General features: G+C 36.8%; 3 protein-coding genes across 3 annotated transcripts; 2 read left to right on the top strand and 1 right to left on the bottom strand.

Annotated features, from left to right (window-relative positions):
- The first annotated feature begins 662 nt into the window (after positions 1–662).
- Positions 663–5,076, top strand: LOC137739345 (26S proteasome regulatory subunit 7). The gene is made up of 10 exons (XM_068478904.2): positions 663–881; positions 1,012–1,093; positions 1,197–1,288; positions 1,377–1,454; positions 1,579–1,640; positions 2,840–2,984; positions 3,112–3,330; positions 3,807–3,988; positions 4,087–4,262; positions 4,538–5,076. Exons 1-10 carry the CDS (start codon positions 798–800, stop codon positions 4,693–4,695), a joined length of 1,278 nt encoding a protein of 425 aa, XP_068335005.1. The 5' UTR covers positions 663–797; the 3' UTR covers positions 4,696–5,076.
- A 995-nt stretch (positions 5,077–6,071) lies between these two features.
- Positions 6,072–13,304, bottom strand: LOC137739155 (protein STRUBBELIG-RECEPTOR FAMILY 6). Its single transcript, XM_068478664.2, has 16 exons — positions 12,619–13,304; positions 11,302–11,434; positions 11,138–11,209; positions 10,977–11,042; positions 10,824–10,895; positions 10,662–10,733; positions 10,280–10,351; positions 10,132–10,197; positions 9,967–10,029; positions 9,588–9,883; positions 8,772–9,055; positions 8,026–8,297; positions 7,779–7,911; positions 7,016–7,152; positions 6,762–6,918; positions 6,072–6,589 (listed from the first exon to the last, which is right to left on the bottom strand). The coding sequence occupies exons 1-16, from the start codon at positions 12,713–12,715 to the stop codon at positions 6,437–6,439; spliced, it is 2,145 nt and encodes a 714-aa protein (XP_068334765.2). The 5' UTR covers positions 12,716–13,304; the 3' UTR covers positions 6,072–6,436.
- Positions 13,305–22,582: 9,278 nt separating this feature from the next.
- Positions 22,583–26,072, top strand: LOC137740916 (alpha/beta-Hydrolases superfamily protein). Its single transcript, XM_068480721.2, has 5 exons — positions 22,583–23,343; positions 23,903–24,147; positions 24,246–24,279; positions 24,406–25,154; positions 25,485–26,072. The coding sequence occupies exons 1-5, from the start codon at positions 22,977–22,979 to the stop codon at positions 25,740–25,742; spliced, it is 1,653 nt and encodes a 550-aa protein (XP_068336822.2). The 5' UTR covers positions 22,583–22,976; the 3' UTR covers positions 25,743–26,072.
- The last annotated feature ends 809 nt before the right edge of the window (positions 26,073–26,881 follow it).

Below are 26,881 nucleotides of genomic sequence, written 5' to 3'. Positions count from 1 at the left end.
CCGAAATAAGAGGCTTTTGTTTACTTATTGTGAGTTTAAACCGTCGATCCTCCTTAGCGCAATAAGACTTTGTTGTTGTTATTGTATTGTGGGAGTTTAAAACAATACTTAGGAATGGGGCACTCCGAAACGGATTTCGTGCATGCAAAGCTCGAATGCTGGCGGAAAGAAATATGGAATTGTGATCTCTTGTTTTTGAGCAAGAAGAATGGCAGCGGTGCTTTAGTTTCTGAAAGCCAGCCAAACGGGGAACAACGGAGGAGCTGCGAGAGAGAGTTCGAGAAGATGGTGGAGTATGCGATCCAAACGGGGCATTTTCATCGTAACAGTGTTGAATGGACGGTAAAAGATCATAACTTAATCAAGACTTACAAAATGCTTTGTTTATATCTTTGAAATTCGATGTTGAGTGAACCCGATACCTAATTGTTATTTTTTCGAAAAATGAAGATTCTTTTATATAAAGGGTTGATACCTAAGTAAATAAAATGATAAGCCTAAATAAATGAAGTTTTCTAAAAGGTCGAAAATGCCTTTTTATTTTCTTCACAATCAAAATCCAAAATATTACAAAAAACAAAGACAAACAGGTAAAAAATGATAACTTAACAAAAAAACTGTACTGGAAAACAAAATAAATTAAAAAAAAAAAAAAAGAAATAGAAAAATGAAGACGGAAGAGCAATGTACAAATTCTGGCTTTATACATAGACCAGCCTCTATATGTATTTTACCAGAGCACAGTCCCAAATCCCAACTTCTACTCCTCTCTCTACTTTCTCTGTCTAAACTCCCCGATGGCGCCAGAACCAGAAGACATCAAGGATGAGAAGAACCCTAGACCCCTCGACGAGGATGACATCGTCATCATGAAGACCTATGTGAGTTCTTCAACTGAATTCTTTTTCCACAAACCCTAAATCCCACCACCGATTTCAGATTCACCCAAAACCCTAATTTTTTTTATTGATTTAGTGAATAATGGTTGTGGGGATATAATGGAATATGCAGGGGTTAGGACCGTATTCAAAGCATATTAAACAAGCAGAGAAAGAAGTAAAGGATCTGGCTAAAAAGGTCAATGATTTGCGCGGTATGTAGCTTCTTTGCTCGATGTGTGACCCCAATTTCGAAATTTGTTGTTGTGGGTTGTTAGCTTTGTGGATGGGTTGGGTTAAATTTGATTGCTTTTACAGGTATTAAGGAATCCGATACTGGGTTAGCTGCACCCAGTCAGTATGATCTCGTTTCGGACAAGCAGATGATGCAGGAGGAACAGCCTCTTCAGGTTCGGTTCGGTTTGGTTACACGCGCAACTATACACTCATTGATTTGTGTTATAATGTGATAGGTTTTGATTGATTTCTTGAAACCAGGTGGCTAGATGTACGAAGATTATCAATCCCAATTCCGAGGATGCTAAATATGTCATTAATGTCAAACAAATTGCAAAGGTCTAGCCTCTTTTTTCATCAATTTTTTTCATAGCTATTTGTTTTTACTTTTGCTCCGTTTTTCAATCTTTGATCTGTTGATTTTCTTGTTCCATTCTTAATGCTTTGGATAATTTCATTGCAGTTTGTTGTGGGTCTGGGTGACAAGGTTTCCCCAACGGATATAGAAGAAGGCATGCGTGTGGGGTAGGCCCTCCTATTTTTTGAACTCTGATAGATTTCCATTTTTGTTAACTCTTATTGGATTATTTCCATGAGCATTGCTCGTTTAGGATGCAGTACGTAATGTTATGCTTGATAATAGTTGGTAAGCCACGCACCACCAAAAAACATCTTAAAAGAATTTTCTGCGGTAGTGAAGTTTTTAAGAAATGGGGATAGTAATTTATTACAGTGATGCAGATTTGGACCTTCATTGCATAATTGCATATCAGCTATTTGCTTATCACCTTGTTTAATTGTATTATGCTATAGCATTCCATATTTGTGTTTGCAGTGATGGATATGTTAGTTCTCTTAGGATTGCAATTAGTGCTGTGTTTAATCACGTGCTCACGTCTTTAGCAAGATTATAGTATTTTTGGAGGCTTGTGTATGTTTACAATTGTAGTGTCTTTCTGGTTATCCATTAGTTTGCCACTGCAGAGTTTGATAGGAACATTATCAAATTTGTGTGTTTACAATTGTGCATGCTTGCATCTCAGCTCTTTGCAGCACCATGTTTTATTATGTTGCGCTGTTGTATTCCATATTTGTGTTTGCAGCAATGTATTAAAAGCGTGAGGAGTGGGCGAGGCGTCCAAGGCCTCACGGGACCTAAATTTTTTAATATATACATTGAGCGTACACATATATTATATTAAAAAAAAAAGATTATTAATCAATAATCATTCTGAGCACACACATGTATTATAAATATATACACACACATATATATACATATTATATATATAATAGAGGATGAAAAGTTCAATGAGCACACATATAACAATGCACGCAGACAGCACACATCCATTATATAAAATCAGAAAAAAAAAGGCAAAGAGACGATAGTGCAAGGAAGAGGTATGAGGCAGTTAAAACCCTACCCAAAATCACCCATGAGGCACGCCTAGGCGTCTCTGGCGAAGCCTTCCACCCACTCCCTCAAAACAGAGGTGGCAACCCCACGCCTAGCCTCAGAGGACGCCTAGGCGTGCCCTGAGGCGAGCCTTTTAAAACATTGGTTTGCAGTGATGAATATGTTAAGTCTCTTAGGATTGCAATTAGTGCTGTGTTTTATCACGTGCTCATGTCTTTAGCAAGTTTTTAGTGATTATTGTTGGAGGCTTGTGTGTGTTTACAATTTAGTGTCTTTCTAGTTAACCTTTTGTTTGTCACTGCAGGGTTGATAGGAACAAGTATCAAATTCAGATTCCTTTGCCTCCAAAAATTGATCCAAGTGTGACCATGATGACCGTGGAAGAGAAGCCAGATGTGACATATAATGATGTGGGTGGATGTAAGGAGCAGATTGAAAAGATGCGAGAAGTACGTATAGATTTAACCATTTCTCTTTACGCTGTTCATTTGTCTCCTATGGTATGTATGAATATCTACTGTTTTGGTATTAGGATAAACTTAACAGTGTGCATATATACTTGATCATCTGTCTTAGGTTGTTGAGCTGCCTATGCTTCACCCCGAGAAATTTGTGAAGCTTGGGATCGATCCGCCTAAGGGTGTCCTCTGTTATGGTCCTCCAGGAACTGGCAAAACTCTTCTGGCCAGGGCTGTTGCGAATAGAACTGATGCTTGCTTCATTCGTGTGATTGGGAGTGAGCTTGTTCAAAAATACGTTGGTGAGGGGGCTCGGATGGTCAGAGAGCTGTTCCAGGTTAGAAATAATTGCATGGTTTACCCATATTGATTTAACTTGGAATTATTTGGAGGACTTTTTAGCCAAAATGGTCCTTGAGATTTGCATAACTCCTCATTGTGGTACCTGAGATTTGAAATCGATAGAATTGGTCCCTGAGTTTGTCCATAATCAATTATTTTGGTCATTCTGTGAAAAATTTCCATAAAATAAGGATAAAACAACAGAAATACCCTCAATTTTTGTCAAAATCGTTTTAGCCTATTGTTTATTATATTAAGGGTAATTTTGTCACGATGATCCTTATTTAACATAATTTTTCACCAAAATGATTGATGGTGGATAATATCAGGGACCACTTCTATTGATTTCAAATCTCAAGGACCAAAATGAAGAGTTAGACAAATTTTAGGAACCATTTTGGCTAGAAAGCCTTATTTGGAGTACTGTTTTTGTGTTACTCTATCTTCTAACCATGTCTGTTTTGTTTTTAGATGGCACGCTCAAAGAAGGCCTGTATTGTCTTTTTTGATGAAGTAGATGCGATTGGAGGAGCGAGGTTTGACGATGGTGTGGGTGGTGATAATGAAGTTCAGCGGACTATGCTGGAAATTGTGAATCAGTTGGATGGCTTTGATGCTCGTGGGAACATTAAAGTCTTGATGGCGACAAACAGGTTTGTTCGTGTATTTGTTTTGCAGTTTAAGCGGTCTATATTTGGTTTCTTTTTTATTATATTAACATCTCATGGGCTTTATTGGATCTTTTTTTCAGGCCTGACACACTGGACCCAGCGCTACTGCGGCCAGGACGGTTGGATAGGAAGGTCGAGTTCGGCCTCCCTGACTTGGAGAGTAGGACGCAGATCTTCAAGATCCATACAAGAACGATGAATTGTGAAAGGGACATTCGGTTCGAACTGTTGGCTCGTCTATGCCCAAATTCAACGGGTAAGGATGCTTTCTGTACCACTGATAAGCAAATTGCCATTGTTACCTAGTCGTCCTCCTGATTCTTATTGTTAGTTTGATCTGATGTTGCTATCATTTGCATCCTCACCTTTATTACGGTAACCTAAGGTGAGAATGTTGTGATTTGCATCTTCATTGCTATGTTTGATTGTGCTCCTATGGTCTCCTGTTTGTGATCTGACCTGCTACATGCCTCTTATCATGACTTTGTATTACTGGACTTCAATTTTGTGACATGGTTCTCTCTTTCACAGGAGCTGATATTAGGAGTGTGTGCACGGAAGCCGGGATGTATGCCATAAGAGCTCGAAGGAAGACGGCAACAGAGAAGGACTTCCTCGACGCAGTCAACAAAGTCATAAAGGGGTATCAGAAGTTCAGTGCGACACCAAAATACATGGTTTACAATTGAGCAGAGGAGATAGTGTATCGTGTTTCCAGAACCCATCAAGAAGCGATGCATTCTCTAATGGAGGGAGGAGGATATGCGGTGTTCCTTTTTAGGGTCACCTTGGCGACTTTCACGTCTGTTGTTTAAACTTGGTATCTTTCCTGTGTTGTAAACCAATCTCGTAAAATTTATTGTTCGCTAAGCTGGTGGTTCTGAACTTGGATCTGCTCCATCGGAAAAACGATCCGATTGCTTTATACGCTTGTTTTTCTTGCCACTCCAATTGCTAGACAACTACATTTGCAGTTATTCCAAGTAGTGGTGATGGTGGATGTTCACATTTATTGTGTTGAAGCAGCTTATGCTAATTATAATGACCCAGTTTGGTTTGTTTTTGAGGTATATTTGGTAACTGCAATAGAATCCTTGCGGGCTACATCAGTTGAGTTTGGGAACTCTCGGCAGAATGCTGATGGTATGCCGGAGGAAGGTGAGGATGGCGTGAAGCCACCGCGTCCCTTATGCCCCGGGCAAAACACGTGCTTCAATGGCCGGGACAAGGGTCTAGGGTTTAGCGTTCGGAGTTAGGGATCTTAATATAATTTTCCCTTTTTAATTTGAAGTCTGTATTGCCCCTTTAGTGAGGGATCTTAGATAATAGATATTGCACGTTGTGGAAGTTGAAGAGCTCTCAGAAGTGAGGTGCTGGGAGCAAGCCTGGCACTCCTCGGGTGTCAAACTGCACCCCCTTCGACACGGAGAGAGCGAGTTTTCGGAGAAGGGACTGAATCGACACAAATCCTGAGCAGAAATTGCAATCGTTTAGAGCAAATGCAGAACTTGAAACAGAAGAATAGGATCATTCGCAAATGCCCAACTTGTTGGGAACGAGAAGGGACTCACCAAATACCAACAGCAATTAACTGTTCATCATTTTCTTACTTGCTTCGCCGAATTTGGCACAAAATGCAGGAGCTGACTTGACTTACTCTTTTTCTTCGAAAATTATGTGAATGGTTCTTTTATTTATTTGTAAGCAATTATTACTATAAACTAAACTAATAGGAAGGAAGAAAAATTTGAACCCGAAACACAATAGGTTGAAAAGCAAAACTCTATTCACCGGCAAATCCACCACTTCGACAATGTATTATAAACGACATTAACATATTAACCTACATTCAACAACGTTTAAAGCAATGAAAAAAACTTTTAAATTTGTTCAAATTGAAGAAATTCGATGAATTAGCCAGAAATATATTTTTCCCTTCCAATCAATCTTTACAACCAATCTATCTTCTACATTCAACTTCAACAAAATTGCAAAACTTGACGTCTATTTATTCCTTCAACGTACCTTGAATTTCGTGGCCACCAAACGTGACCGAAAGAAAAAATGAATTTAAGTTTTAATTTATTTACTTAAATATTGTAGAGCTACAAGAGAAATCAAGTGCGTGAAGAGGTCCATAGTTTCTGCACTGCAAACCGATCACTGATAGCTGCACCGTACATGCACTGCTTTTTAATGTATACATAAAGTGATTTAAATAACTCATTTGAAACAAGCTCCAAATTCACGCAGTTCAATTTGGAAAAGTATTCAGCAACGAAAGAACTACCTCAACTACGTAAAAATATTAACAGGCGTATACTACCGCTCGGTAGCATGTGGTGTAGCCAGGGCAAATGTACTCAAAATGTACGCGGTTTTCTTGAGGTGTGTCCCCGTGTGTGTCAGCATTGTCACCTCAAGCTTTACTCAAGACAGGTCGTCCTGTGCATCGGCATTACCACCTCCATGGGACGATCCTTGATCATTTCCAACTGTTCTCCTGCTCATGTTGGCTCGCTGCACTAACCGAACCAATGCCTGAACGACTTCTGACATGGGAGGTCGAAACTCAGGCTCCGGCTGCACCAAAATGTGGAGCTCAAGGGTCAGATTTTCACCTCAGTGCACTCTTATGGAATTGCAAAACATGAACCCCACATCCTATATTTCAACTAGAAACTAGGTAACAGTCGTCTTTCATCCCCTAACGAGTAGTTCAGTTTAGTGTGAACTTAAATTTCTTGTTTATTACCTGGACACAGAGCGCTATCACATCAGCAAACCGTGACAGAGATTTAACTGGATAGAGCCCCTTGAGTTCTGGATCTACCATTTTCGAAAGGGCGTCGATATCATGGAGCTGGGGTGTTGCCCATCGAACCAGAGATTGTTCAGACCTAGGCTTCGAGCTGTCAAGGAATTTTCATACAACAATTAATTTCACCAATCTTTTTAAATGGTAATAACATGAATATAATAGTCAGACTAATTTATGTAATTATTTACTTATCAAATGCTTTCCTCCCACTAAGAAGCTCCAACATAACCACTCCAAAACCATAGACGTCACTCTTTAGAGTATATTGGCCAGACATGGCAACCTCTGGTGCGCTGTACCCAGATCCTGCATTATGGTCCAATGCCTGCACATGTGAAACTTAAACCATCAGCAATTTCCCAGAAAAATAATGATCAATTTGACTGATGCAACAAGTATGCACGCGTTCTGCTACCACTTAAACAAGAACACCCAGCCAGTCGTATAATTTTCCGACAATCATAAATGGGTAACACTTGAGTCAATGAAGTCTCAGCACTTTTGGGGGCATGAAATGGTCGTTTAACCAAGGGGTTTCACACATGAATTTTTTCTTCTTAACAAGTACAGATGCTCTTGGGTCATGGAATGTGTTCCACGATTACAGGAGATCTGAACAGGAAGTACCCTTGTAAGCGTTCTAAAGTCTGCTCCTACCTTATTTCTCTAGGTCCATTTATGTAAATGTTAAAACGTATAGAACCTTACTATCGTTTACAATCATAAGACAATAGAAATTTGAGTACGATAGTCTATTCCAACTCAGTATGTCTGATTCTGAGACTGGTGCATATGAGTTCTGGGTTTTCGTAAATCCTGGTAATTATAATCATCCACGTATAAATACAGCTATTCAGCTAGGACACAATTTCAGATAATGGAGTTATCAGTTCATGTTGTATGGATATGAAAAAGATATAAAAGTTCAAAGTATGATATCCCAAATTTAACCTGATCAGCATTGGGGATAGAGCTTGCAAGGCCAGCGTCCGAAAGATGAGGGTTGAGCTCCACATCCAATAATATGTTGGTTGACTTTATATTTTTGTGAATAATAGATGGTGAACAAACTTCATGCAAGTACCTAAAAGAAAGCATTGTGAGTACCCGCGGCACATTTGTCCAGTCGTCGAGGTATCAAAATGATTGCAAGCTCAAATTTGTAAGCCAAAGGATGGACGTCCACTAAGAAACTTACTCTAATGCACGTGCAGTCCCCAAAGCAATCTTGACACGAGAGTTCCATGTCAATGGCTTGTTGTATTCATCTGATAGGTGCAGGAAGTCATGCAGCGAACCATTTTTATGGAATTCATAGACTAGCAGGTGCTGTCCATGCTCTGAACAATAACCCACCAGCTCTGTTACATTTGGGTGATGCAACTGGGAGATACTTGAAACAATCTCGGTGAATTCTTCGGACAACTCACTAGGAAGGACAGATGAATCTAATTTCTTCACAGCAAGAACCTATTAACATTGTTAAAAGTAAGTAACAAATTATTATACTGTCTTCAGTCTTTGGAACAATGGAATTGAAACATTTGATAAATAAATATAACAATAACAAATTAAAAACTAACAAATGCTTAACCAACCATACATGCATGCAGGGTTTCATACTGGTTCTCCAGAGTATTCACTCTGTGTGTGTGTGTGTGTGTGTGCAAGGGTGTCCATACGCCCGTGCATGAGAGAGAGAGAGAGAGAGAGAGAGAGAGAGAGAGAGAGAGAGAACAGAAGATTTCAACTGAAAAATCAATTAAATGATCGAATTAATATGAAAGTAAACAAGCAAGACAGTCATCTTCAGGCAGGATATGAAGAAGAAAAAGCACTAATCCTTTGACATCAATGAAAAGGGACATGTCACTGGATTTAAAGAGATTTAACCTTTCCAACATCAATGGCATGGCATATAGATTTATTAGGTAAACAGTATACCTTCCCATCATCAAATTGAGCCCGATAAACACGTCCAAAAGACCCCTCACCAAGAAGGTTGTCAATGCTAAAGCTGCCAGTAGCCATCTGCAGGTCTGCTATTGAATATGAGGTCACATTTAAAGGAGCTGTGATGGTTTTCTTGACAACAATGGGTTTCTTAGTGAATTCATCGTCATCAAATGATTTATTGCGATCAACTGGTGGGGGTCTAAGATTTATTGTGGCAGGAGTATCAAAGGTCTTGAAGTCCAACGGGGCGGGGGTTTGTACAGACTTCATTTCTGCATTGGAGTGCCGGAGACAAAGCAGTTAACATTGGTTCAACAAAAAACTTTTAGAATCTGAACAAACATAATTGAAATGTTTATGTATCCTATTTGCATAACTAATTTCAAAATGGCATCAGTTGGCCTCAGGCAAGGAACATAATTTTCTAAAATAAATTTGAGAAACAGAAAGAAAAAAAAAATAGTGAATAAACCAAATCTACAGACATCAAGAGACATTTATTCAGTAAACTGCAAATTTGAGCAATTCCTCGCCATTTAGAATACTTTTTATTTTATAACGCTATAGATCTTGATCTTTTAATTTCAATTCAATGATTTGTGAAATGAACTAATAAACTCAATACAACTGATAAACAAAGAAACCAGTATCACACAAAAAACTGGCAGGAATATTGCAGAAAATATAGTCATATTCAGTCTAGGGAAGTCAAACCGAATAGCATGAAAAGTAAACCAATGGAAATGACAAGGTAATTTCAGATAATGCTCAACTGAATGTAAAATGTATACAAATTGTCGGTACCTTGCACTTCACTTGCAAGGGGAGCAAAGGGCCGACTTTCAAACTTTTCCACATCTGAAGATGACTTCTTTGACCTTTTCTTTATGAGAAAGAATGCTACAATCGCTGTAACTACAAGAAGAGATATCACTATTCCTGCTATGGCACCACCCCCTATTCCTGATTTCTTGCCACCTGACCCACCATTTGATGATGAGTTGTCGCCGCCAGACTTGTGATTTCCGTTGTGCTTGGCTGGAGGTGTACCAGGTGGGGGTGGGGGTGCAGGACCTGAGTTCCACGTGTTTCCATCCTTCCTGTAAAGAGATTTCTTAGAACCATATTGTAAACATATTCTCCCCAGATTGGAAACAACAGTAGCTCATTATAGAATGCTTACTCCAGATTAATGTTTTTCAACTGCTCTGGAATCCAGCCGGTGAAACGGTTATTTTCAATATTCCTAAGAAACACAAACAAAAGTACTTTAGTGGGTTGAAAGCCTGAAAGCCAGGAGAGTGGGGAGTGCTAATGAGCATCCCGCTAAGTTGTATGGATATCTCACAGATTATCAAGGGGGAGATTGGCAAGGACGTCAATAGTCCCTGTTAACTGGTTATTCTGCAAGAACCTGAAAGAAGACAAATTCCAGGGAAGGGTCAAGACTACAAACTAGAAAAACGTACCATAATAATGAAATTCTCAATACTTACATTGTTTTCATACTTGAGAGGGAGCTAAAACTCTCAGGAAGGTTGCCTGACAGAGAATTGAAAGATAGATCCCTGAAACGAAGAAAAGAATTATCGTCATTTCATCCTTTAGTAAAACCAACATAAATTCTTTAGCAACTTTCAAAGGAGATGATTGACACTTGCAGAATTTCATAGCAGAACGAAAGCATAATTCTTTCTGAAGATTGTACATATTGAGTCATTGACTGATTATGCAATATGGTACAATGTTATTGCTAGTAACAATACTTTTTTTCTTCTTTTTGAGAAGGGAGTGGCTGAGTTGCAAACTAGGCACTCGTGCCAAAATGGACAACATTTCAAGCTACTTCTTATGTACAACACAGATGGAAGAACTCACAAGATGGATAGAGAAGAAAGCTTTCCAAAAATGTCATTCAACTGGTTCTGAAGCTGATTGTGACTTATGTTCCTGCGGTCCCCAAAAGAATGAAACTGGTTTATTTCAAACATTTTCGATAAGTTGTGAGTATTGTGACAAAAGTTATTAAGATTTACTTACAGGTATTTAAGAGTCGTTAGCATAGAGATGGAATAGGGGATCTCTTGATTGAAGTTATTATGACCAAGGTTTCTGCATAGAAGAGATGGCTAATGTTATAGAAGTGGAACAATACACAACAGAACAGTAGATAAATGTGGTTATGAATCATACAATCGTGTCATGTTCGGAGGAAGTGAATAAGGTATACTGCCTGCAAGATTATTATTGCTCATGTCTCTGCAAAATTTGTCAAATACTCAAATCATGAGATCAAACTAATCAGTAAAATAAAATAGATCAATCAACTTGACACACGTGACCATTGATCTTACAGGTTGGTTAGTGCTGTCAAACTCTGAAGCTGATACCCTAGCGTCCCAGAAAGTTGAAGACCTGATAAATCACTGATAAAAAAGAAGTAATGACAGCATAGCTATCAGAAATTTGCATAAATGTGATAATATCTGGGCAAATGAATGCGGAAGCAGGGAATCACATTTCTGTTACTCGTGAGCCCGAGCACTTAACACCTTTCCACGACTGGCCACATGGATCATCGCCATTTTGACTCCATTGGGTTAGCTGAGGTGGGGAATTTAAGCTACCATACAAGACCTTCAGAGCACTAACTGTGCATTTAACATGCCAAAAGAAAATTCAATATAAGAAAAGCAAGATATGGACCATGAAAATTAATTTTATGTAGTTTCAACACTCTACTTTCTTGCAGAACAATGAAACAGGAAGAGAAGTAAAATATTCCTAAGTCTGAAGGAGAGCATCTACAACCGATATTAAGACAAGATTAAACTCGCAAACAGTAATGGTACAAGGAAGCAAACCAACTGATTTAGTCTAAAAGATGCTCGGAAGTTCGGGATGGTGTGTCATTCAGAGATTTCCTAAACCAAGCTAGATCTAGAGGAGCAAGATAACCATTCGTTTGAGTCAATCAAGTCGATGAACTACTCTCACGTTGAACGTTTTATATATGCGTTTTGTTCGATGATGAAATAGTATTTAAATATAGTTGATGTGTTTTAGATGATGAAATTTCCAAAACATCAAAACTATACTTCAATTCCTCATTCACAAATTGATGCACCTAAGGGAAATAAGAATGCAACTGAATAGGTTAGCCAAACTGACACTTAAATCCTGTAACTTCGAATCAAATTTTTTAAATCGCATCCTTTTGAAATCCGCTGGTACTTCCAACTCCGTAATTACCTCTCCTAGACGCAAAGTGCGAATTGTTAATGACAGAAAAGTAGCAATTGCAATTTCATCATCACTCAAAGTGGGAATTAAACACTTATAAAACTCTCAAAGTGGCAATGATGGTCATAAAGCGACATCTAATTATCACTTTGATAAAGAAAAAGACTCAATTTATTCTCTTTTCGGAAGCACAAATTACATGAATGGCAAACAGCAATCACATCAAACCCCAGAATTGCTTTTTAATTAGTAAGGCAAAGTAACAGTTCCTCCGATGGTCCTTTAATTTTGTCTATAGAAACAAATCTTCACACCAAAAATATAATTAAATAAAAAAAATGAAAATTAACAAGATAGGCACAAATCTGACTCCCAATAAGCAGTTCAAGAACCACTTCTGAAATACTAAAGAAAGTCAAATCCAAAATACATTCAGTGGGTTTAGTATTTAACACAAACGAGAAAATCTAAAGTTTCTAACTTTTTATGCAGATTTAGCAAAAATTAAATCATGGGAGCCCAGATAAACCGATACTAATTCAAATAAACAGCAGAAAATTACAGAGAATAAGAGTCGGGTGAGGCAACTGACCATCTGTTGGATCTGTGGCAGCATTGATGGAGCTTGGACTCCACCCCAGAATGCAGATGCAGAAAACCAGCAAAACCCACCTCCAAGTCTCCACCATCTCTCTCTCTCTCTCTCTCTCTCTCTCTCTCTCTCTCTCTCGCTCAACACTCAATGCCTCCTCCTTCTCAAACACAATGGTAATCAAAGCATGCCCCTTTTGGGGTGAATTGAATTGATTTTGTTTTCCCAAACAGCAGATTTGTAAAATATTTTATTCAAGTAGGCGTTTGCCCAAGCAAAGCTGGCAGGCACGATTTGCCAGAAGAATCCAAAGCCACAGAAAAGAAAACCCTTTTAATTTTACTCTCTCTCTCTCTCTCTCTCTCCCCTCTTGGTTTTATTGCAAATTTTCAGTCTTTTCCTTTCTTTTTAGTTTTTAGGTGTGAGGGGAAAAATATTCAATACACTCTTGGTTGGTGTGTATGTAGCTCCGTCTCTTCTGTATAATTATGCTCTATCATCTTCGCACACACTCTCTCTTTCTCTCTCCTAATTTATTTACCAAATCAGGTTTTAAAGTCAGAGCATTCACCAGCAAGCATCACACGGTTTCATCAGTAGTGGCCTTCATTTCAAGACTGCGTGGCCACCCAATACTTCAAAAACGTGACCAAAACAAAAACCCATTAAAAAAAAGTACAACCCATGCTGGATTTACTTTCAAGTTTCAAGTTTTTACTGAGATTGTCACCTTTCCATTTTTCAATGAAGAGTCACGAGATTCTCGTAAGGGAAACCATTTCTTTTTCTTTTTTTCTTTTTTTTGTTTCTGTTTGTATCTTTTGAAATTCTCCTAAGGGATGGTTAACAGTTGGATTGGTCGGGTTGAACTTCAACCCATCCGCCAACTCAATAGGTTCGGATTGGAATTCTTCAAACTCGTTGCTACATGATAAAATGGGCAAGCCATTGTTTGGCGGTTTTGGGTTTGATGTGTTTCGCTGGTTGAGCTTAATTGGTTTCTTTCTTATGCATAAGAGCATCTCTAAAGAGCTTCCTAAATAAGCTTGTAGCTAAATTTCAGAGAGGATTTGAAAAAAAAGTTTATCTTCAATTACACTCGCTATCCAAAGATAGGAATTCTGAATTGTCCTAGGAGCTCCTAAATCTTAAACAATAAAAAATGATTCCCTAAACTAGAGAGTATGATTGGAGTATTTTTTTAGAGAACTTCTATAATAACCTTATAGTCTTTTTAGCATGATTGGAGATGCTCTAATATGAGTTTGAATGACAAATAATCAACAATTACGTCAATTAGGCCCAAATCATGTGAATTCAGTGTTTAGAATCATTGTATGTTAATAATAAATTTCACTAGTCAAAGCAAGTAGTAATATACAAGTGCATTTAAAAGTTACTAAATTTTGTGAATATCTCTATTCAATATACTAGTAAGTTTAAAAATTATAGTGATTCCAGTGAGTCATGTTTTTACTCGAAAACAAGTTTTAATGTTTAGAACCCAACCCAACCCAACCCAATCCAATTCGACCCAATTTATATCAGTTGGCTTGTTCGTTGGTCGGTATACCCAATAAAATGTGCACCCCTAATTTTGCTCGTCTATGATACAAGAGCAACTTATTTAGTACGGTTATACTAATACAATAACATTTTATGTCAATGATACAAGGCAGGGCTGGCCTTGAGGGGTGCAAAGTGTGTGACCGCATAGGGCCCCCGATTTTTTGGGGCTCCCAAATTCTAAAAACCTTTATATATATGCATATACATGTATACATAATTGTTGAAGTAATATTAGAAAATATGAAAATAATACAAGAATTCCATTAATAATAATCATAAAGAAATTCACAACATCAATTATGACATTAATATAAACAATTAGAGAGAAAGTTAGAAAAAACTGACAAACTTGGAGATTGCATAAATGTAATGTCCTAAAGACAGAATTTCACCCCTACTCTTGTGCTTGTAGTTCGGTAGGCATCCGTCTTCCAAGATTCAACAATCCGAAGTCAAAGCACTTCAATCTTCAGACTCCAGCGAATTTTATTTATTATGTACTCTCAAAATACGACTCGAATATTTACTAAGACATTGGAGAAAATTGTTCTCTTTTAGTTTTGTTAGACATGTGGGATGCTTGACTTTATTTAGAACTCAAGCCACCATTTTTGAAACATTATGACTATTACCTAAAGTTCCAGCAAATAGATATAACTCATGAATTTGAATTCAACTATAACACATGACTCTTAGTTTTCATTCATACAAAAATTAAATATTATAATATTAATTATAATATATAATTTCCAACATATATATCACAATGCTTTCTTGGCAGAGTTGTCAAGCGCCGGTACTAATAAGGATCTTCATTTGAGCCTGGCACATGGCCTCTAAAATCTCAACACCAGACCTGATACAAGGTCATGTATATATTTTTGTATTATTAGCACGGAATGACACGATAATAGCATGGATAAGAATTCTCTCCCCTCCTCTTTCCATCATCTTCCATCCCCTTCTCTCACATTATCTATTTTGTCTTTCTCTTTCTATAAAAAAAATTAATATGAGATGTTAAAGTGACTTCACCGTGACTGTTCAAATAGAAGGAGAAGGAAAGGAAGGAAAAAATGGAGAGAATCCTACTTCTAATAGCATACCTTACCATGTTAGTTGTTACCAATGTTGGTGAAAAATTAGATTTAGTATTTGATTAGATGGCAACCAACACAATCATCGGAGGACTAAATCTAAATGACCGAATCAGCTGTCAGCAGCGAAAGCAACGGAGGAAACGGTGGGAATTGAATGGTGACATTTTGGACCACGAAGCAGCTGTAGTCTCTGTTTTTACTTCACTTTTTTTGTTCTTGTATTTTGAATCCACGTAAATGATCCTGCAGGCATACGAGTCCAAGTAATACTAAATGAGGAAAAATATGCTTGACACTTCGCCAAATCCAACTTATAAACTTCTGTAATTTCACTTGCACTTTTACTTTCCTTTTGTAATTTTCCTTTCTTGCATTTTGGCTTGTAGTTTCATTATGTTCCCAAAATAATACAGTCCATCAAATCAACCAAAATCCATTTTAAGTTGAGTTTTTAAAATGAGAGGGTGCAATTTCTCTTCAGTAGTCTGTATTACTTCAGAAAATGAAGGGTGAAGAATATTTAAAAATCAAACTACTTGGTAGTCTAAATTATCAAAAATAAACTTGAGAAGATGTGTGTAGATATTAGAAGCGTGGATGTAAATCGGTGAGCAGAAGCGGACCAAATTCAAAAAATGAAAAAAATCTAGTATTAAGATTGAGTCATTTCAGTTGCCACTTATGAACCAAACCAGGCTAGTTATATGATCTTTAAACCATATATAACTAATTATTCTTTTAGATTTACAACCTTAATCATAGACACCCTCTACTCCCTCAAGGTCTCACATTCCTTGATCAGACAATTTCAACCTCCGTTATCTCCTTTACGGTCTCCCAACGTCCATCCACACTTGTTTTAGGAGGAAAACGAACCGAACGAGAACGTGTATGCCCTAACAAAAATGAATATAAAAGTTGCAATGGCATATCTCAGGTTCTCAACTCATTTCATTTGTTAATATTGGATTGTATTTATTAATATCATTTATTTATTTTGGTTAAAAAAAGGGGCCTAAAAGTAAGAGCCCAAATAAATCTAGACTTGAACATCTTAATAGTCGATCCTCACGATTCGTTCTAAATTTTTTTCTTTGTAGATGTATCGAAGTTTGTATTGCTAAGATCTTGAAAGAAATTCTCGGCATACCAAAACAAGGGAATCCAAAAATGATTATTGCCAGCAGCTTGTAACATCAAATGAACTATGAAATATAGTATCATATCATCCATCATGAAAATATTTTGTTCCAACTTTTTTATTTCCAAACATTTACTGTTCTTAAGTTTTAGATTTTCTTTTAATCACTATTTTGGATTTGGGTGGTAGGTAAAATGAATAAACACAATAAGTCAAATCTCAACGAATCTTTCATTTCTTATTTTTTCTTTACTTTAATGATGCAAATCATGATAGCTAAATATATTTAAAATATATGAGAGAGAAAACAGATATGTTATCTTTACCGTTTATTTGTACTACCATTTAATAGAGATAAGACACACATGTGTTAGCAAATCCTATATCTATAGAAAGTTAAGACAAATGATGATATAAATAGATAGTAAGTGTAGCATTACTCAAGTCTTATTACATAATCAATTGGCTAGAACATCGTGACATCTTTGAACAACTTGATTTCTAAATATATATATATATGTTTTGGTAAGGCAAACCATACACACTCTACACAGCATATATGTTAATGTATGAACGAAATCCAGCCTAACATACGCATGTGGATAACGCATAAATGATGACGTTCCCTTTAAACAAATGCAACTTTTAGGTTGGTTTGTTGCAATATAATTTTCTTTCTTCTATTAAAAACATATAGGGTCAATGTCGTTTTTGGAGTGTGAAATCAACATAAACCATATTTATCATACTCGGTTTTATGTCTCTATTATTCAATGAAAATTATTTGCCATATTAATTGAACTTGTGAATATTAATTTGTAATTTGTGAGTAAAAGAAATTAATACCATGTTAGTTGGACTAAGTTGGTGTTTGGTTGGTTGATTGGAATAAGTCTAAAAAAGAAATGGACGTTGCCCTAAAATTATTTTTCAGTGATTTTCATTCTTATTCCTCGCAAACATTGAACTCGAATATAAAACTTGTGACATGTTACCTAATAGTCCAAGCGCAAAATTTGTGCACCAAAAATTGACTTGAAACTCATTCTCAACTTTTTGAGCATCGAACACTTGACATGTGCTCAAAAACTTGATTTCAATTAGGAACACCATAACTTAGTTGATTTTTGTTTCATTTCATTTCATCCCCAACGAGAAAATGAGCATTGGTATATGAACTTTAATTGAATTGAAACTTTTGTCCTTGTACTGAAAATTCCTAAATATGGTCCCTGAACTTGACATTATGTGGAACAATGATTATCTTGGATAACCGATGCTAGAATGTCCCTTATTTTTCTCCTTAAACTCTTTATTTATTTCTGATGAATATTCTAACAGTATTACCCAAAAAGACTATGTCTTCATTTTTTAACAAATCCAAGAATTAATATTCGTATTTTTTAGTTCAAAGACCAAAATTCTAATTGGAAAATTTCGTACACTAATACTCTCTAATTTTCTTTATCTTTTTTCCCAGCCAAACATCATTACCAAACATGGAATAACATATAGTTTTTGGATTTGGATCCTCTCCTGAGCCCAAGAAGAGAATCCTCCTGATCAAGAAGTATGAGCCATTGGATATGCATTCAACAACTATAATTATTATAACTTTAAAGGGATTCTCATGTTTGTAGCCGGTGAATTTTCATTAAACGACTCACAATTCTTAGTCAAGAAGATCCTCTCTTTGGGCTCAAGAGAGGATCCAAATCCCTAGTTTTTAATTAATTCCACTAATCATGATCGTGGCAAAGTGCAAACAGTATTTTGGACATAAATTAGTGGAAATATGGACAACAATAAAGAATGAAAATGGCTGACAAGTGTTTACACAGGTGGGGCATTTGTCAATTCTTTGCATTTCTGTTGAATGACAAGCATACCATTAATCTAATGCAGTAGATTATCTTCTTTTTTTTTTTTTTTTTTTTTTTTTATTTTAAGAAAAACTAATGAAAATTATTTGAAAACTTTGAGTTTTAATGATAAGGATAAAATAAGGGGTAAAGTGAATAGTATCAGGTTTGACTTTTTAGTGTAAAAATATGATTTTTCGTTAAAGTGAACAGTACCGTGGGTTTTTCGTTAAAACTCCTTTTTTTTTTTTTTTCTTTCCTCCTCTTCCCTCCTCTACTATTTGAACAGTCACATTAAACCATATCAACATCTTATATTAATTTTTATAGAAAAGAAAAAGACAAAATAGAAAATGTGAGATGATGGGATGAGAGGAGATGAAAAGAGAAGGGAAGAGAATACTAGTTCTAATCTAATTCCACCGATTACTGCTAATATACGACATAATACAAATTAATTTTCAAAATGCCTACGAAAAAGATGGAATTTTTAAAGAAAGGAGAAAAAGAAACCCTAGCTAGGGTTTTGATTTTTTTATTGGAAGTTGAAAGTTGAAAGTGGTGGATCATCTTATAAGTAATGTTTAATCACCATCGATCGGCAGCAGCTGGCTAATGGGTGGAGGACACGGCTTTGTGCCGTGGAAAATGAGAAAACACCATGTTCGCTTGGAGACCCACATCCACATGGACGTCGACGTCGATGTTGTTGGCCCCCTCTTCTCTTCTGGTTTTTCTTTCATCTTTTAGTCGTGTCGGTTGTCGGTGGCATTTTTCTTGACTCAGCAGCTCTCTACTTTGGATTTTGGAACCATGCTGAGGGTTTCTTGGGCTTTAGGGTTCTTTTTTCTCCTTTGGGTTGATGTTTATTGGGCTTTAGTTTGACCCAAGCCTCCTAAATTGAGAATTGTTCGATTGTCTTTCTCCGAGGAAAAGGCGAAACATATCAACTTGAACTCGGGATGACTATTCGAAATCTTGAAAGTTCTTCATTGCGCGGTCGGAATCTGGTTTCCCGCTTCATATATATATACTCATACTATCAACTCAAACCAAAATTGAACCAAATTAACTATTAACACCGATCTAGTTTGGATCGATTTTACTTTGAATGTAAGTCGAAGTATAAACTATTAATCATAGACTATTGAGATCCTTTTTCTGTATTTGCGTGTTATTGTTGGAAGTAAAAATTATTAATTACTCATGTTATATTTGCATAAGTGTCGCCATGTCTGTATGCTAGTTATATCTACGTTGTCCTTCGAAATTTGTTGAATGAATCTCTCATTGAGAAACAATGTTTGGATTTGATTAAGACGGTTTAAACAATACTACGTCTAGTAGTATTCATATTCACTTGTAAGTGAGAGGTTTTATGTTCGATTTTCATCAAAGAAGAATTGAACCACATTAATGTTTGCCCTTTATGAGGCTAAGGGGGATGTATTCAATCGGGATTTTGAAGAATTTTAACTCTTTTAATGAATTTAGAGGTATTCAATCAGGATTTTAAGATGTTTTATTAAAATCCTTAGAAATCCGAGTGTATTCAATTAGATTTTTAAAGAAATTCATAATATTTCAGGTGTATTCAATTAGAATTAGAATTTAAAGAATTTGAAAAATTGAAGGAATTAGAGGCATTTGGAGAGATTTTGCAGTGTATTTTAAGAATCTACAAATCTCACATATTCCCATGAGATTTCGAGGGAATTGAATCAAAATTTTACATAGAATCTCTACAAATCAGCTAAACTACATAAAAATCCATGAATTTATAAATTCATTAAAATCTCTCAAATTCCCAATTGAATACACCCCCCTAAACCTACCCCATCTTCCTAATGTACATAATATCGTTTGTTATAAAGAAAAAAAAAATACAAGTGGCATTTTCCCCACTCCTACTTATTTTGATTGACCCAATTTGGATGATTGAGAAAGTGGGCTTGGCCCAACCCAACGGCTAGTTTTGTAAGAATACCCTTTTGTAAAGTCAAATAATTTGCATCTCTTCTTTTTCTTTCAACAAGGTGTAGTTTTGGAATCAACTTTATGAAGAGATTTGGGAAGAAAGAGCAAAGGTCGATGTTGCACAACACCCGACAATGTACCGTGTGGGAGACAAAATTATAACCCGATGGCCTGATCAACAAGAGCAACACATGACACCTGTAAAGTTTTTAACCCATGACTTTGGCATGAAGTAATCAAAAAGGTTATCAACGTAATTCCCTGAAGAACGAGTTTGCAATCCACCAGCAAATTAAAAGAAATCTTAAAGGGTTGAATTGGTTAATGATTGAATGTATACAATATTTCATGCATAATGATGACTTAAATAAATATTACAACCGCTTGAAACAACTCAAAGGACTTTTAATAATTAAAACAACACTAATTAAATGTTAATCGAACAAAAATCGAAATGTTCAATTTTTATTACGAAGTTTTAAATACTATTTCGGAAGTTTAAAAAGCTCTCGATGGCCAAAATCCATCGCATATCATAACAAAGCAATAAACTTGACCCGTAGCATAATTCTCTTTCCGAAAAGATATCACAGATTCTCAAAACCCTAGTCTTTTTCCCATCTGGCATGAAATTAAATCGATCAGAATTGGGTACAGTCACAATCCAAATGCCTGCACATCACTTTTGCTTGGAAGCAAAACTCACATGGTCAGTTGTTGGGAATATAAAGTGTTTCTCTCTCTTTTTCCATTTGCCCTTTTTTTTTTTCCCAAAGAAACGATAGTGTTCCTTTTTCCGGTTAAGAAGGTTACGTAGAGACAACAATTAACAAAAAGGGAACATGCCATACCTTATCCAACAACAACAAGAAGAAAAGCTACTTCTACTTACTTACACATCATCCCCTCATACGGTTATACCTCTTCCATACCGGTTGTTTTTTCGGTTTAAAAGTCAGAAAAGGGAGGGGGTCTGATGGCCATATAATCGAGCCCCAACCAATTGTCTTGTGTGTATCGCATGTGTAGGATTTGAACAAATAAGTGTAGGATCTGAAAGAGAAAATATAACGTGTAACTTTCAGTAGATAACAGCTCTCACACTGAATGAGTTTGAGAGGTTGTGTGGAATCAAAATTGAAAAAAAATCTGGTATTTTGGTGAGAAATATCCTGGAGATGATGTGTTCGGACACTCATTGTCCTAGTTTTTCTATGTTGATGCACTTAATCATGAACATCAAATAGTAGATTCTTTTTGCATTGAAGCCTAGGTTATTCCCATTCTTTAAGAAAATATATATTTGGTGTTGGCCGGAAAAAGATAGTATGTAAACGAAATGAAATATTTGGAGAAGTTTGTGAGTGTACTGAGAAAATTCACACGTGGTATTATCATTTCACATGGTATATAATATGATTGAACTATAGGGTTTATATGTCTCACTTTTAAATATACTAATAAAAAGTAAATATACATATTATAATTTGATTAGAATAATAACATCATGTGGTGACGTTTAGGACACACCTGAAATTCCTCACTTGTAAATACTCTTACTATCTAAAATTCTCTTTACACCCAATAAACCAATCGATTAATATAATTAATAGAAACAAAATTCTAAATGAAACCTCACAAGATCCGTCGACCCTCCCTGCCACACAAACAAGCTCTCGGTCGAACAAGAGAAATATAACAAAAACACAGTGAATTTTATGTAGAGAGATGATGGGGAGAAGAACCGCCAGCTCCCCCTATTGGCCATTGCATAGGCTTTCAATGCACCACCAACAACAAGAAAAACCCAATTCAACACACAATCTCTCTCAAAATAAACCCAGATTGAATCCACTAAACTTCTGGAGAAATTAGACCATCATGAAAATCAACCAAAATAATTGCATTAAAATTTGATTGTAATCTAATTTTTGGTTAATGATGGTGTTGGGTCTGTTTATAAACTTTACCACTTAGTACTATGATCTAGTAGTATTCTCGCTTCTCACCAAATGTGAATTTGAACTATATTATTGCTAGCTAATTGTGAGGCTTAGCCTACTTTCTTATTCTTTAGTGTTAATAATATCGTTTGTTAAAAAATAATGTACTTAACAGTAATTGTATCATAGTGCAGTAAATTTACATTGCAATTTTAAGTTTAAATGTAAAGAAATAAATGTGGGATCAAATACAATTTCTTTTTGCTTTTGTATTTAGGGCATGTAGATGTAGGTAACCTCTTTTTTTTTTTTTTTTTTTTTTAATTTATTGAATGGATGTAGGTAACGTTATTTCATTTTATTATTGAATAGATGTAGGCAACTTGGAGCTCTTTCCAGAACACCAGAGACACAATGACGATGAATAATACGACCCTATTTCCAGTTTAACGACAAAAGGAGGAAGAAGAAGATAAAAAGTGTACGTATATAATATATATACATGTATACACTTTGGGAGAAGCAAACAAAAAGCTGCCAATTCCAAACCAAAAACACTTGGACGATTCTGCAGCTACTTGCTATGCTATGCACACGTAAACATCTATCCTTATTCCGATCTTTCTCTTGCTTTCTCTTTCCCAAATCCAGATATGTTAAAATTATAAATATCCCATTTATTATTTCCCTCTTCCAATCCAACCCATCTTAAAAGTTTCAATCTTTTCCATAAAAAAAAAAAAAAGCACTTTAATTCCAAATTCGAATGGAAAAAGCCAAGTACCAAGAGAATAACCGGAGCCGTTTCGGAGTTGATGATCACGACGGCGGTGATGATGAGTTCAGGTACCTGATCGTACGGCCGGAGAAGGGAGGGGTGAGGGACTTGTTCAGGTACTCGGTGTTGGCGGACGTGGATAGTGGGGCCCGGTTTCTGGAAAGCTCAGACGAAGAGGCGGTGGGTGGAGTTGCAGAGGTTCACAGATGGGTCATTGTGGTGTCGATAATTGCTCGGAAAATAATTGGGTTTTTTGGGAAGCCGATGGAGTGGACTGGCTACGTTGTGGACTTCATCCTCAACCTCTTGTCTCTCAATGGCGGCGTCTTTGGCTTGCTCACTGCACCGCTTCGTGGTAAAAACACTGTGTCCTTTATATTAAATATTCGTAACCCATTTGTTAGTATTATATGTCAATTGTGTGTGTTTTAATGATGTTTGGATTTCTGACGAATTGTTATTTGCACTCTAAATTAGGAGAAAATTTTGGGTAGAGACACTCTAATTACGTGATTTGAATGATATCCTTGTGTATTTTGGTCCCACCTGAACTCTGTTGGTTCCCTTACATGTGAGAGGTGTCCTAGCTCTTGTGAAGTTTCTTTCCTAAACTATACATCACACGGTCCTCCTTTATATGTTTTTCTTCAAAAGAGTGGAATTCGCGATGATTATTTAGGCGTGCCAATATCTCTTTACGTTTTTGCAAAATTACTTGGTGAAAACATTCGAGGCCATTTTCACTAATAGATGTGTTTGTTTTAACTTGCTAGCATTGTCTTCATGGTAAACGGAAGTTTACAATTTTTCCATTTTTCGTCTTCTTAATTGGAAGAATGTACTGCAGATTGTTTCTCCATATTAATCCTCGATGTGTAATTAGTAACTATTATTATTCGTGATTGGGGAAGCAGGAACGGTGGTGGTGCCACAGAGGGGCACAGAGACTTTCATAAGCACAACTGGACATTTAGATGGGAGGATAGACCTCTACAGTGGTGAAAATTTAGCAGAAAATGTAGTTGCTTCTCTTTCTGAAGGAAGCGGTATAAAAGCTGAACCGGAGAACCGGGGTCTCATGGATCTCTGTATGATGGCTGCCAAGTTAGCGTACGAGAATGCCCAAGTCGTTAGATATATCGTGGTTGATCATTGGAAGGCAAGCTATTCTTGTCCAGTCCAGCTCTGTCTTTGGTACAATCGTGGCTAGTTAATCGTAATATATACTAACTAGTTTAATTTTGACAACGAAAGCAGATGCATTTTGTGGATTTCTACAATTGCTGGAATGGTAAGGAGTATATTTTGATTCTTGAATGACTTTTGGATTTGGTCATCAATACTTTCGTATTTGTAAGTTATAAGTTTAATAGGTCAATTTAATATTTCTTCTCCTTTATCGGATGATGAATGATAGATTTCCAAAAGCAGATGTCCACCCAAGTGTTCATACTTTGTGACAAGCCTAAAGATGCAAACTTGATATTGATCAGCTTCAGAGGCACAGAACCTTTTGATGCTGATGATTGGAGTACCGATTTTGACTACTCTTGGTATGAAATTCCCAAGTTGGGGAAAGTGCACATGGGATTCTTAGAAGCCTTAGGCTTGGGCGATAGAACGAATGCTGCAACCTTCTACAATCAACTTATAGCGATACCCAACAAATTCACTCCTGAAAATGGTGTTGATGGTAGCAAAAGATCTTCCCAAGGTACCCAAGCATTGCCCTCAGACATCATGGAACAAGGTGGACGTGATCCGTATGACAAGGTAGTTCCACCGGACATGGTGAAGAAGTCTGCATACTATGCTGTAAGAAGAAAGCTCAAAAGCTTACTAAAGGAGCACAAAAATGCAAAATTCGTGGTTACCGGACATAGCCTAGGCGGTGCGCTTGCCATACTGTTCCCATCAGTGCTGGTGTTGCATGAGGAGATGGAGGTGATGCAGAGGTTGCTTGGTGTGTACACATTTGGGCAGCCCAGGGTTGGTAATAGGAAACTGGGGAGGTACATGGAAGCCCATTTAAATAATCCGGTGCCAAAGTACTTCAGGGTTGTCTACTGCAACGATCTTGTGCCCCGGTTGCCTTACGATGACAAAACTTTCTTGTTTAAGCACTTTGGGGTGTGCCTTTACTATGACAGCCTATACAATGAACAAGTATGTACTCAATCCTTCGCGTACACTTTTTCTGTTTTGGTTTTTGCATTACTGTTAATTGTCCTTGAATTCGTTCCTGTTAACTTAACGTCCAGTAAACTAGCAGGCCGAATCATACATAGGCAATATAAAGCATTTTGCCCTGCAGTTCCTTGTTTACACATTGCGGCATGCTTATTAAAATCGGCACAATAGCAAGTTTCTGTTTGGTTAATTAATTTTCTCAATCTTTCAAACTCTAAACTCGATTCATTGGGGACGTAGTTTTATGTTTCATCCTTTTCTTTTACTGAATGATTTTCTTCGTCTTTGATGTGTGCATATTTGAAGAGAGTGGAGGAGGAGCCAAACCGTAACTACTTTGGAATGAGATATCTGATACCAGTATATCTCAATGCTGTTTGGGAGCTAATAAGAGGCTTTACAATGGGCTACACATGTGGACCCGAGTACAGAGAGGGTTGGTTCTCCATTTTGCTAAGGATCATAGGACTTGTGGCTCCTGGTCTCTCTGCACATTCCCCCACAAATTACATCAATTCCGTGAGGCTCGGAAAGAACCGCGTTATTCAGATGTCCTCTTTTTAAGCAGAAAAAACTTACTTGACACAGGGTTACCCATTGTGCCATTCTCTCTTCTCACGTGAGATGGGCACAGTGGGTTCGGTACAATCGCGTGCCAAGCAAGTTCACTTTATCTTGCAAATGATAGTATGGATTCTGGTCATATGATAAGATGGAAAAGGATATGGCTTTCTTAAGTGTACAAATAATGTGCATTTTCATGCTGTTTTGCGTAGTCAAATTCCTTGGCACAAAATCCAGTTGGATCATGCTGTCAAATTCTCCATCGTTGTCCGCGAACCAAATTTGAATATAGGTAGATTGATGGAATAAAAAAGACACAACTTGTACGCATGCTTATATCCATCTGTATACTCAAATTCAATTTAGTCCCTCGTTTTCTCTCCCGATACAGTATGCGCCCTTCTTTATTTTTGGCCATGTAACTGAACAAATCAAACGAAAATAAGGACACAAGTAACAGAAGTCTGTTTTTGTCTCACTTTTCTTTGCTGCCGATGGAGCTTGCTCCGGTGGGGAAGCTAACTGGAGATGTGAGACCCCCACACTCTCAAACGAACAAGTTTTTTTGACGGAAGGTAAGAAGGGCCAATGATGGACATTTGTTAACTTTAAAGACGTAAATTAAGAGAATTTTAGTTCTTAAAACCAACCGGCTGGACTTGTAAAAACCAACTTTTGTGAGAACGGTGTTGGTTTGGAATCAACTGATAAAAGATAAGTAATGATGATTCATGCACGGAAGAATAAATGTCGATGTTGCCAGACCATGGACCCATCATTCTTGGCTTTATCCTTAGGGAATAAGGTTTTGGGTCTTTTGCAACTTGAAATAATTTGCTCTTTTCCGACTGGAACCCATCCATGCCTCTCTTACTTTCGTAGGCAGATTATCTTCCCTATCACTTTCCGTCCTTTTTTGAACTTTTTTGTTTTATGTGATCACAGTAAGTCACGTCAGCATTTTATATTTTTTTTTATAAAAATAATAAAACAAAAATAATAGTAATATAAAATATTGATATGATTTAATCGTGACCACATAAACAGAAAAACAAAGAAGAGTATGAAAAGCGGAAGAGGCAGAGAATCTGCCTCCCTTACTTTCTGGTGGCATATACTTTGCGAACGTTGGAAAATGT

This window comes from Pyrus communis, chromosome 9, assembly GCF_041283825.1.
Source record: "Pyrus communis isolate YQ-2024b chromosome 9, ASM4128382v1, whole genome shotgun sequence".
Classification (NCBI taxonomy): domain Eukaryota; kingdom Viridiplantae; phylum Streptophyta; class Magnoliopsida; order Rosales; family Rosaceae; genus Pyrus; species Pyrus communis.
Note: the sequence above shows the minus strand (reverse complement) of the source record. Positions and strands in the feature narration are given on the sequence as shown.

Excerpts from the sequence above, each read along its gene's own strand:
- LOC137739155 (XM_068478664.2), bottom strand. The coding sequence starts at position 12,715 with ATGGTGGAGACTTGGAGGTGGGTTTTGCTGGTTTTCTGCATCTGCATT. Across the intron at positions 10,734-10,823 it reads CTAACGACTCTTAAATACCT|GAACATAAGTCACAATCAGC; the intron begins GTAAGTAAATCT and ends TGGGGACCGCAG. Across the intron at positions 8,298-8,771 it reads CTCAATTTGATGATGGGAAG|GTTCTTGCTGTGAAGAAATT; the intron begins GTATACTGTTTA and ends CAATGTTAATAG.
- LOC137740916 (XM_068480721.2), top strand. The coding sequence starts at position 22,977 with ATGGAAAAAGCCAAGTACCAAGAGAATAACCGGAGCCGTTTCGGAGTT. Across the intron at positions 24,148-24,245 it reads TCGTGGTTGATCATTGGAAG|ATGCATTTTGTGGATTTCTA; the intron begins GCAAGCTATTCT and ends CAACGAAAGCAG. Across the intron at positions 25,155-25,484 it reads ACAGCCTATACAATGAACAA|AGAGTGGAGGAGGAGCCAAA; the intron begins GTATGTACTCAA and ends GCATATTTGAAG.
- LOC137739345 (XM_068478904.2), top strand. The coding sequence starts at position 798 with ATGGCGCCAGAACCAGAAGACATCAAGGATGAGAAGAACCCTAGACCC. Across the intron at positions 1,455-1,578 it reads ATGTCAAACAAATTGCAAAG|TTTGTTGTGGGTCTGGGTGA; the intron begins GTCTAGCCTCTT and ends ATTTCATTGCAG. Across the intron at positions 2,985-3,111 it reads AGATTGAAAAGATGCGAGAA|GTTGTTGAGCTGCCTATGCT; the intron begins GTACGTATAGAT and ends CATCTGTCTTAG.